This window comes from Schistocerca serialis, chromosome 3 (assembly GCF_023864345.2).
Source record: "Schistocerca serialis cubense isolate TAMUIC-IGC-003099 chromosome 3, iqSchSeri2.2, whole genome shotgun sequence".
Classification (NCBI taxonomy): domain Eukaryota; kingdom Metazoa; phylum Arthropoda; class Insecta; order Orthoptera; family Acrididae; genus Schistocerca; species Schistocerca serialis.
Window position 1 is genome coordinate 934,254,638 of NC_064640.1, and position 12,447 is coordinate 934,267,084.

General features: G+C 38.7%; 1 protein-coding gene across 1 annotated transcript in view; it reads right to left on the reverse strand.

Moving 5' to 3' along the window:
- LOC126471210 (ATP-binding cassette sub-family G member 8) overlaps positions 1–12,447 on the reverse strand; it is a 329,035-nt gene that overhangs the window by 45,305 nt on the left and 271,283 nt on the right. Inside the window, exons 12-13 of the mRNA XM_050099326.1 lie at positions 6,479–6,662; positions 1,540–1,828 (exon numbers count right to left, since the gene is read on the reverse strand). Of these exons, the coding sequence (XP_049955283.1) occupies positions 1,540–1,828; positions 6,479–6,662 (473 nt within the window). The remainder of the gene's footprint in view (positions 1–1,539; positions 1,829–6,478; positions 6,663–12,447) is intronic.

Consider the following 12,447-nt stretch of genomic DNA (forward strand, 5'->3'; position numbering starts at 1 on the left):
GTCATGTATCTGATTGCAACTTCTTTCCGATTCTGTGGGTGGTTTGAGGTTGCATTTAACATAGTATCTCTTCTTGTGGATTTTCTGTATATGTCTGAAATTTGAGTGTGTTTTCACATTCTATCATGAACTTTATGTACCAGTGTATAGTATTTACTCCTTTGTGTAGTACTTGTATTTTATTTTTAGGTTCATATATCATGCACATTATGTCACCTATGTAGCTGTACCAATAGATGATGTTATAGCTTTTCTTTGTTATTATGTCCTCAAATATTAATTTTTGTATGATTTATGAAAATGTTGGCTAGTGTTCCTGAAAATAGGTGAACAAAAGGGCCTTTTCCATTCTTCACCATCTCCCACCCCCACCCCCCCCCCTCCCCCCAAATTTACTGCTACTATGCACTTATGTCCACTCATCTCTGCCTCTCCCTCTCCCTCCCCCACCTACCCACCAAAAAAAGCAAACAAAAATAAAACTTCATTACTATTCTTTCACTAGTCTTACACAGTATTTAAATACACAGTAACATAATTAAATAGAATAACACACATGTAATGAACTACAGAGAGAGAAAAAAATATAGCTCAAAGAAAAACTAGTGGCAATGTTGTCACCACTACAAAACACAATACACACTTAGACATATAAAAATAAACTGTGAACAGTGAAGTATAAAACTGTCCTGTGTTAAATGTAAAAAATGCATAGTATTGCAAAGCAGTGTACAATTAGACCACAATTATCAGAGCATAATGAAGAAAGAAACCAAAGATGTAATAGAGGCGGCATTTCTTGATTTAGGCAAAAAACCAAGGAGAAATTACAATAAACAAAAACACAACACTTTGTTAATGAACTATTTTTCGATCTAAAAAAAATCAAATTATACATATCTTTTAACACAGACTACTGATGATGCTTTACTTCAATAAAGTGACACACATCTGGTGAAAGTAACATGCATTTTCTTGCAGTTGTAATGACGTAACAAAAATACCCTGAGGAATGCAGCATTATACACCAAAGGTCAATGTTTGATTACAGTATTTCTTGTTAGCCAGAGAACTGCATGACTTACTCTTTAACTTTTCCCTTTCTCTGTTTTCTCATTAGTTATTTAGATGAAACCTGTTACTGAAACTTTGATGTTGTGTTAGGAAAAGTGCATTTTTATTTGTGGCTTTTAGGAAAACCATGTTTTTATTATTATTGTTGTTGCCACATGATTCACGTCTGCTGAGATTTTGTTTTAGTACTCAGTTTTCCAAGATACTATATGTAGTATGTGTGAATCACTATGTAAAATACAATATTCTTCAACTTACCCATGTCTGGCTCTAGAAAAATCCCAACTAATATCAACAACAATCATTTATATGCCATACAGATCTATTACTTTTACGTCCCTACTCATTGCACAGCTCCCTATACACTTATATCTAGAAATTCAATAATTAATTAGGAGAATGGTCATGAACATACATTATTGGCTAAAGTACTCTCATATTAAGCAAAAAGATAATACAACTAACCTTTGTCACAATGTAAATCAGCCTGCTGTACAAGTGATCTCGTATGTCACGGTACACTGACCATCTTTCCCGCCTCACATTACCGAGTGACAACTGGAGAAGTACTGGCCAAATAGCAACACATGAAACAGCATAGTGAAATCCTTGTCTGTCACCAAGTACTAGCTGAGGGTCTGTATTTGGAAGATCAAAGAAAATTGCTCCCAGTATAACTGACATCACAGCTGCAACCAGTAGCTGTGTGCACCAGTGAATCAGACTCAAAGGCTGGGTGTATATTAGTGCACGCCTGAAAGTATGAAAAACTATTGTTGATATCTCTCTAAAAAGAATAAATTCCATGCTTTTATGTTTACATCATTGCCATATATCTGCAAACTGAGCTAACAAATATGTAAATGAAATAATTCTACATACTGAATTACATCACTTATGAATAGTTACATTAATGGGTGTTTCTACAAAACTGAGAGATAGAGGGAAGATGATGATACAATAGTATACATGAGGGTTTGATGTGGTCTACCCAAAGGAACAGATATTTAAGTGAAACTTATATGCTCTACAGAACAGTGGTACTTTTGAGATTTGAAGGGCATACAAAGCTTCCTACATAAGGTAATGTATCAGAAATGCATTATATAAACTCTCTTACAGTAAGACAGAAACATATTCACAATTGTAAACATGATTAGACTGCAGCTGCACAACTGATTACTGTAAAAAAAAATTTGTGCCAGATCGGGACTCAAATGCAGATTTTCTGCTTATCACAGGCACTTCAACTATCCAAGCATGCTTCCAGGACTGACTCAAACTTCCATATGTCATTGTGTGTCTATGTCTTGCACTCACACAATTGCTAACTCCCACACAAGGTGAGATTGTTGCAGCTTTGTTTAGGCTTGAAATACTATTAGAAGTGTCTGTGTTATATGGTGTACTATGCCATGTCCTTCAGACATGCATGCATGCGCAATTGCAAATATATTTTTTTTCATTTCATGCGCCTGTTGATCACCACAGTGTCTGTTCCTTGCATGCACACCTGAATTACATTGCACAGTATACCGTATACTACAGACACTGCAAATAGTATTTCTTATGGTAGTTTGACATCCCACAATATGCATTAGGACATACTTTTGCTTTACATGAATAGCAAGAACTTATTTCTGTCACAGCTACCCTCCATCCTCATCTTCACATAGCTAAAAGCACATCTTGTGGGGAAGCACAGGCAAACAGTCTCTTCCTTCCCCAAAAATCCCATCCTCCATCTTAACCATCACACACTTGTGTGGACAAACACAAACACACACACACCTGTACATGAATAATGTGTGTGTACATCCACAAAACCTTCTCTCTCTCTCTCTCTCTCTCTCTCTCTCTCTCTCTCTCTCTCTCTCTCTCTCTGGTATAGCTGCTGATGTCTCGAGTCCAAGGACTGCCACCCTTCATGCTAGTCTATCCTGGATAAGTCTCTTCACCTCTGTGTAAGTACTCCAACTTACTTACTGTAGTGAGGCCTTCGTTACACTCTCTACAATTTTTTATCTCCACACGTACTTCCGCCATTACCAAATTACAGATTCAGGATTGTAATCATTTAACTTCCACTGTGCAGTAGCAGGCTTTCTGTCATCTAATATAGAAGCACATTTTCTTAACAAAATTTTGCTATCTTTGACTCAAGTCAAAGTGGTCCCATACTCAGGAATTGAGTGCAGGGGGGCAGATGCAGGAAGGTGTTATTGCCAAGGTCCTAATGAAGGTAGTTTGCCGTTGCCATCCTCTGACCTGTTCTGAAGTGCTAAGTAGTTCAACGTCAAGCTAGTGCACTTGATGGACTGCATATTCTGATGAATGATAGATAAATCTGAGCAAATTTTCAAGGAGTTTGTGCACTCCAATGTGGTATACTCTATTTTCTGCATAAACAATGAAGAAATCTCTAAGCTGGTAGAGTTACTTTTAAGAGAGGGGAGCCTGTTGTCATGGTTTATGCTAAAAAAATGGCTTAGTTCTCCCATCCATGACAACAGCTATTTGACCATGTGTGGCTTCACACCCACCCACTATACTCTCACTAATCAACTCCACCAACCTCCCTTTCTCAGTCCTGATGAGGTGCAGACCATGCTTAGTGTAACACCATCTCCTATAGCCCCACCGACAACAGAGGAACGTGTGCCCAGTCAGCAATCGTCAGCGTCATTTCCAGCCCCGCACTGACTCACTGCACAGGGCTGTCAAGATAAGGCTAATCATGCTGCCAGAACAGCTCTACCAAGCTCGCATTGTTGGTACCAATTAGGGAAGCTTTCTTACTCAGGTCATCACCTATACTGCACACCCTGTCCATATCCAAGCTTTCCCCAGCCCCATCCACTCACTATAACTACCCAATCACCTTTCGGAATACCTTACATAAAGGCACTAAACCCTTTATCACCTGACTTGGCCCAGCACTTGGCTTGAAAATGCCAATGACGTAATACTGCTCACCTAACTTCTCCTGGAGTTGAGGGCCTGTACCTCTACCTTGACTGCTATCTAGCAGCAGAACTCTCTTCCGACTGATATTTGTGCCTTCCTTATCATTTCTATTTGCAAGCTGGAACCTGTAGACACAACAAAACTGTCGGACCACATCCTCCTCCCACTAGCACTCCTACCAACTGCCAGTTCACTGCCTTCCCTCATCCTCACCAGCTCTCTCCAAGTACATGAGATCACATATCACATCCAATGGTTCTCTGAAACATAATACTTGGGGTTTACCACCATGCCACTCAGTATAACACACTGCCACATTGTTGTCACTGTAGTAGCATCTGATAAGAGTGTGACAATCACTTTGGGTCAAGCTGAAGTTAGATCTCCAACAACATTACATTTTTCTCCTCAGCATGACTGTACTAATGTTATGTACCCATTGCAGTCTGAGGCATTAGTGTCATTTGGGCAGTGGAATACAATACAATGCAATAGCATGCATGCCATCTTATGAAGTCATCATCAGTTATCAATGCAAAAATGATGACAATCCAGCCAACACTTTAGATGAAGTTCTACGGTCCATAATAATCATAAAGATCAGATGGCAGTAATCCAATATATGATGCAGTACTTACTCTCACTGCATACTATCCTCTTCAATCCACTGGTTTCACACACGCATTGCTGTCATAGCAGTATGTCCTCCACGAGCCGAAATGTCATAATATGACAAACACATTTTCAAGTGACAGGTATTCTGCCCATTTGAATTCATTCACTTGCTGGTTTTCCACTCATTGATTGTGAGGAAACATTTCATCTGAGGTGTTTTCAGAAACTGAGATTTATGTAATATTGACTTTTCCTGTTATTCAAAACACAGCTTTGCTGGTCCTACATATACACAACTCCTCTGCAATCTTAATTATTTATTCAATCTTAATTATTTATCTGGGTCTACCCCTCGATAAGAATTTAAACTGGAACACACATACTGAGTACCTGTGCAGCAAACTGGGTAGCTTTGCATATGCCGTGCATATATTATCAAGTGCTACTAACATGTCCACTCGCAAAGTAGCATATCTAAGTTACTTTGAATCAGTGATAAGATATGGCATTATTTTCTGGGAAGCTCCAATAATATATCTCGTGTACTGAAGCTCCTGAAGAAAATTATCAGAAATATGTGCACTGCACAGCAAAGAGAATCATGTCATCCATTATTACAGAAACTAAAAATTTTGACTGTCCCCTCCCTATACATATACGAGCTAATGATATTTTTACACAACAAACCGGAATTGTTCATAAAAAACCAATTTGATTATACATACAGTACAAGGGATAAAGATAATTTTATGCTTCCTGCCCATACATTGAAACTGTATAATCAGACCCCACAATATATGGGCATGAAAGTCTACAACAATCTTCAAGGCAAAAACATTCTAAACATGGAACTAGGGATGCTAAAAAAGAAGTTCCATGAAATTCTTATACACAAATGTTGTTACTCATTAGAAGAGTTCATGGAAGATGAACTGATAATTTGAGCAGAATCCAACTGGAAATTAGCATTATATTTCGAAAAAAACAAATTGTCCATTATGAAGAAAATATAGATACTACTGCATAGACTAAATATAGTTTTAAAAATTATTATTAGATTCTAGTTTGTAATTTTTGACATGTCTCCTATACCATAATCACATGTTTTGTAAGTGTATGTTATGAGACTAATAAATCACAGTTCACAATTGCTGATGCACTATTCTACACATCATCTTAGTTTGAATCCAATTGGATTATTTTTCTGGGTGTCACGATCTTCACAAACATCAGTGTTCATCTTAACAGATATGTACACATGTTACAATGACACTACTTGTTTTATTTATAACTTCAATAATGAAGGCTGATACAGTTTCACAAATATGCTAGAGAAGAATTGTTCAGTTACCACTATATCAACTTGACTTGGAACCCCTTACCCTCTTCCACTCTCCTCTACACTGAATCTAACAATCAGTATGATTTGTAGAAATGTAAGACCTTTCATACTTGGAAGTATGTTCACTAAAATAGAACAACCTACTTACCATATAGTATTGCTTCTTCTTTACTTTATGCAATGGCTTCAGTAAATTTAGCTCGAAGTTACTTTCCAGTTAATTTATACAAACTTATACAAAATGCAGTAAAAATATACCATTAAGCCATATGGAAAATCAGTCCAATGTTTGGTTAGCTGAGTAAGGAGAGACACTTAAAACACCTCAGAAGGACCAATATACATATTAAATGTTAGTCACTGCTTACTACATGTTTTCATTTTCCAAATCTCATTAATTGGAAATTTAATTTATGTATAATATCACGTAAACAAGTAACATACTAGAGAATATTAAGTTCAAACAAATTCATAACTCACAGTAACAACATAAAAATTTGTGTACAGCAGTTTGCCTGCTTTACACTTGCTGGCAAAGCCACTGGAGGCCCTGGATCAGATAACGGTTCTTGCCTCCGCCGAAACAATTCTGCAAGTTGCTCTATCCTCTGACTTGACTCAAGCATTGCCTCAGCAGATAAGTCATCCAATGTCACAAGGTCAACTGAAAAATCATTTATGCAAATGAACACCATTATTTTCATATAATAATATTCAACATAAGCAGTAGTATACTATTACCATTTTAATCAAAATATAAAGGAGTGAGGACTGTCATCTTGTGCTCAGAAAAACATGTCAACTGTTGTGACATAATATAATTAATAGAACTGAACTGTAATAATATTTACTAATATCATAAGCTTATTACACAGTCTGTAAGTCACTTACTCATTTGACTGATTTAAATTCAATTTTTTTAAAATATAAATATGATATCAATTTATAAACTATTAATATGTAAGTAATACTCTGTTGAAATCACATGCAAGGATTATCACAAATTGGACAGATGTTATAAGCACTTAACCCAGTTTTTAAGGTCCCATAGAATGTAATCTGCCAATAGCAATGTCAATGGCTAACTTCACAAACTATGATCACAATAAGCAACAGACATACAGGATTTTAAAACATATATATACATGCAACAAAGATGCATGTCTGTCTTCTATTACATGCGAATTGGAATTGCAAATCAAGTTGTAGGGGAATTAGCTTGGTAATTTGACTTGGTACAGTAACATTCCAGTTCAAATACGCGAGTGTTGTTACTTCACAATGAAAATACTGAAAAACATCATGCAAAATTTCTTTAAGGGTGGGCATGATGATTTACTGTTAAGACCATTCTATGTATTGACAATGGAAAGGCGAAAGAAGTGATTGTGCTGAGAGAGGGCAATGGAACATAATAGTAAAGTGTGAAAATAAATTGATGGTATGCAGATTGTGAAATTAATAGTATAATGTTAGGGAGAGTGAGAATGAAGTATCTACCTCAATGAAAAAGAAACAAAGTTGCAACAATAAATTGATAATATGGATAAACATGTTATTAGTCAACAAAGGCTGTTATATTACGAACAGTACAGGGAAATGTCAAATATGCTACATATTATCTTTTAGCTGGACAGAACTGGATTTCAATGATAGCAAGAAATTTCTGGGAATAGTTCATCTATGAAAGGGATTAGCTTTAGGTTTTAAAAGATGCCAGAAAAAAACAAGTGCTCATATGTGAATGACTGGATGCAGTTGCAAAAATGGCATACATCACTATATTTTTTAGGAAAGTATCACTCATCATAACTGAAATGGCTATGGGTTAATTTATACATAACATGGATTCATACACATTACATTTTGAATGAATGCTTAACTGTTGCACATGCAGCAATCACATGAGTTTCATTCAAGATTTACTGCCTGTATATAATTCAATAAGCTAAGCTTCAAACTATAAATTATAAATGGACAGCAAAAACTTTAAAAATGAATGTAAAGAGCCAGCTTATTCCAGGAGTACTTTCTAAAAGTACGGTCATTTCCAATAACACTCCTTATTAAAATGAGCTGGAGAATAAACCACCCAATTCCAGTCTGCTGAAACTCAGTCTTGCCCAGGCAGTAACCACACATACTGTAACACAGATTTACAAAAATCTCAACAGTTAGTGTTTGCTAAGGGGCATCAATCATCTCATGTTATTCCATTGCTAAAATCTTGCATTCAAATGGATTTATTCGTCTCTAATTGCTGTCACACCATTCAGACCAAACTCCCAAAGAAATGATCTGAAATCTTGAGATGAATAAGACCCAGAGCCATAATATGTCAAAGCATTTTGCTTATGGAGATGTAATAAATAAATAAATAACTGCTTCTATGATATATTAGAAGACTGGAGAACAACAGTGAGTCATGCTAAAAAAAAGTGTTAAATGGCTACAGGAGGGAAGATGCCCTGATGGACAAAAACTCTGAAAATTTTAATGGGTGTTAGAAAAGAGATTTTATTATGACCCAGACAAATACTAGATGACAGATAAAAATTCCAAAAATAGTGACATCACCACTGAAGGTTGGTCTCCGGATACTGCCAGCAAAGAATCTTTAACAGCTGAGGTAACATAAATGCATATCTTCTTAGTTATGTTCAAAATGAGCATTCAATTCCATAGGGAATCTCAGTATTTAGCTTGATTTTTAATATTGTTTGATACACAAAATTTTAAAAATGCTTACAGTTTCTTCTTCTCTACACTTCTGATGTTCCTTGGCTCACTTCAGTACAATGCTGCTCAGTAATTTGTAGTCAACGGGCGCAAGGTAAGCACTGCTTATCCAGCATAAACTGGAAACAGCGCTAAAACTAATTGAAACACCGAAGATCGAAACCATTCCTTGATTGGGTTGACAAATCTAATATGCAGTATTTTTGCATTGGTGCTGCTGATTATGCACGATTTTCAGCAAACTTTGTAACTTCATGTTCACTATGAGTTAAGATTCAATCTGAAGACCTATGTTTTCTGAGTGGTCTGTACAAGCAGCCTCTGGAGCTCTATGATGTGTGGCTAACTGCTGTTCCCAGAATGAGATTTTCACTCTGCAGCGGAGTGTGTGCTGATATGAAACTTCCTGGCAGATTAAAACTGTGTGCTGGACCGAGACTCAAACTCGCAGGAGAGCTTCTGTAAAGTTTGGAAGGTAGGAGACGAGATACTGGCAGAAGTAAAGCTGTGAGGATGGGGCGTGAGTCGTGCTTGGGTAGCTCAGTGGTAGAGCACTTGCCCGTGAAAGGCAAAGGTCCCGAGTTCGAGTCTCGGTCCGGCACACAGTTTTAATTTGCCAGGAAGTTTCATATCAGAGCACACTCCACTGCAGAGTGAAAATCTCATTCTGGAAACATCCCCAGGCTGTGGCTAAGCCATGTCTCCGCAATATCCCTTCTTTCAGGAGTGCTAGTTCTGCAAGGTTTGCAGGAGAGCTTCTGTAAAGCTCAAGTTGGTCTCTGAGTGCATTTCTGACTTTGAAGAACTTCGGCATTGCTGATGGGGAAGAGCCACATGTGCCTTAAAATTTTTGACAACCAAGGGGGGTTGTGTGAACACTGAATTTGGAAGTCTTTTAGGTGGGCTTTGGCATGCAATGACTTGATGGTGGGGACAGAGTCATGGACTTCTAAGCCAAGAGCACTGAAAAATTCCAGGCTCAAGAGACTGATGGCTCTGGGAGCACCAATGACTAAATTCCTTGCTGTGAGGGCAGCCGAATGATACTGAACTTAGGCTGTAAATTGGCCATTTACTTTAATGATGTCATTACTGTAACTATGCAGCAGAATGTCAAAAGGTTGAAGGGACAGTGACCCCATGTAATTATCATTCTATGATGGTCACAGAGGACCCTGTATCTATCTGCAGCTTGGTTGGCACATTGTTCATGGCTACCGTGAGTGATAGAGATTCCTTTGAGTGGGGAAGCACAGACTGGATGTAGGACATGTCTGGGAACATGTCCGTCCTGTTGTCCAGCTCCTTGTCCCAGGGGTCTCTAGAGTGCACAATCGACATTCATTTTGTGCACAACCTGGTGTACTTAAGCCTATGTCTGGATTTCCCACACAAGGTGCACTTAGTGAGCTGGTAGAGGCACTAGTGTCTCTGGTAATTAATAAAACACTGGCTGTAGGAAGGGAGATGTTGTTGAGGGTGGCATCTGGCTGCTAAGTCTTTCCCTGCACTGTGTGTGTGTGTGTGGGGGGGGGGGGGGGGGGGGTGACTGGGGCTGAAGGTGGCGCACTGGTCAGGCAACAAAAAACAGGGTTGCTGATGATCTGAGGGACTATTTACAAGTTTTGATAATGGGGAGATATTTTTCTAAGGAAGGGTCCTTCAATTTCATGAGATATGTGTGTAGTCAGTAAGACTGTCCGTTAAGTTTATGGCAGCCAAAAAACTTGTGGCGGGCTGCTGTTACATGCAGCTGGGAGTCAAAGTATTCCACCAAACTCGACTTCAGTCTGGCATATGGCAGAGTGTGGAGTTCCACTTCTGGGTTATGTTGTTGCAGAAGATGGTAACTGTCTGTGCCCTAATATACCACAAAGAAGGGGCATTGCTGGGTATCACCTGTGATGCCATGGGCTAACAAGTGGTGTTCCATGTGTATGACGTAATTCGATCATGGGTCGACCTTCTTATCAAACTGTGGAATGACAGGGATGCTGTCAAGAAGTCCTTGACCTTGATCTAGGAGAGGTTGTTGGAGAGGTCAGGAGGCAACGTGGAGATTGCCACCAGCCGCATGATCAGGAGTTCATGGATGTGCTACATCTCATCTGCTGGAGCACTGGAGCAGTAACAACACCAGGATAGAGACATCCACTGGGTCAGAGCACAGAGACACTGACAAAAAGAAAAGGAAATTTTTCATATAAATGTTCAATACATGCACCTTCAGTTATGTGGCACACATCAAACCTAAAATCCCATTCTTTCCACATTTTAGTTAACAAGTCCAGAGTAATGGAAGCAATAACCCCTTCAATTCTACATCTCAGATCTGGCAGATCATTAGGTAGTGGCACAGCATAGACACTGATGTGTTCAGCAGAGGTGATGCATAAAGAATATTCACATATAAAGTTTATAGGAAGTTTATTGTAACACTTGTAAACAGTCTTCTCCTGAGTTAGTTCGGTACACAATAATTGAAATCAAGTCACTTCTCAAATGTTGAAAGGGCAACAATAATATCTGAGGACTGAAGGCCTGAAACTGTCACAGTAAACTGAACCTTCGAAAATCCATTGTCGATACACTAAGCTTGACACAATCAAAGTCTGGAAGGGATATGCAAAAGTTAAAGTTTTAAGACAACAAAAAATGTTAAAGTTTCAAGACAACAAAAAAACATAGCCAGCTCTAGAGTGAGATCCTGATTGCGGGAATGCTTTTGCAATTGGCACCTACCCAAGGAAACTCACCCAGAGCGAACTGCTGGAGCATAACGTGGGCACCAACATAAATAATGCCCAGGTGTCAGGATACAGCATGTACTACTTTTGGTCATGTGGCCTGCAGAAGAGATAAGGTCCATTGGGCCAGTGACCTCTGGGAGCCGTTGGGTTGCCACCTGGCGGCCAAATTGAGCAGTCATCCCTGGTCTGTTGTCTGAACAGCTGTCCCCTGCAAGGTCCATACCCACATAATCCATCTGTGTTACTAGTTGCTGGCTCTCCAGGTGCAAGGCCTCCATATGGCAGACTCAATCTTTATCACTGCCTCGATGGAAAAAACTGCACGGTGTGAGGTCAGGTGAATATTGACACCAGCGAAACAGAGCTCTGCCATATTGTCCATTACAACACATCCAACGGTCAGGGCCTTCATTGTTCAACCACTCTCATACAAAGAGATGCCAATGGGAAAGGGCTCCATCTTGTTCCCAAATGAAGTTTTCAGATTATCGTACTATCTAGGAAATGAGCCATTCTTCCAACATATCTGTTACAGGCAGTTTCATGAGCATATTCTGATCCCCAGGTACGAACATTATGAGTGTTAACCTTTCACTTAGATAAAAGTTGCCTCATCACTGAACACCTCTTCATCAAAAAATCATAATCCCACTGCAACACTTCACTTGCAAAGTTATAATGTACAACAAAGTCATCTGGCTTTAAAGCAACAGTAACCAGTATGGATGCGTGTACACAAGTTTTCTTAAAACTTTCCACACTGGTGACTCTGGCAACTGAAATTCAAGACCCACTTTCTGAACAGACTACTTAGGATTATAAAGGTACGATGCTTTGACATGGTCAACATCCCTCTTCAGACACATTTGGTCTTCCCATGCTTTTCCCTTTACATAAACATCTGGTCATTTTGAACTGATTATACTGTCAACAGATGTTCTGCCCATTGGGGGCTCACAA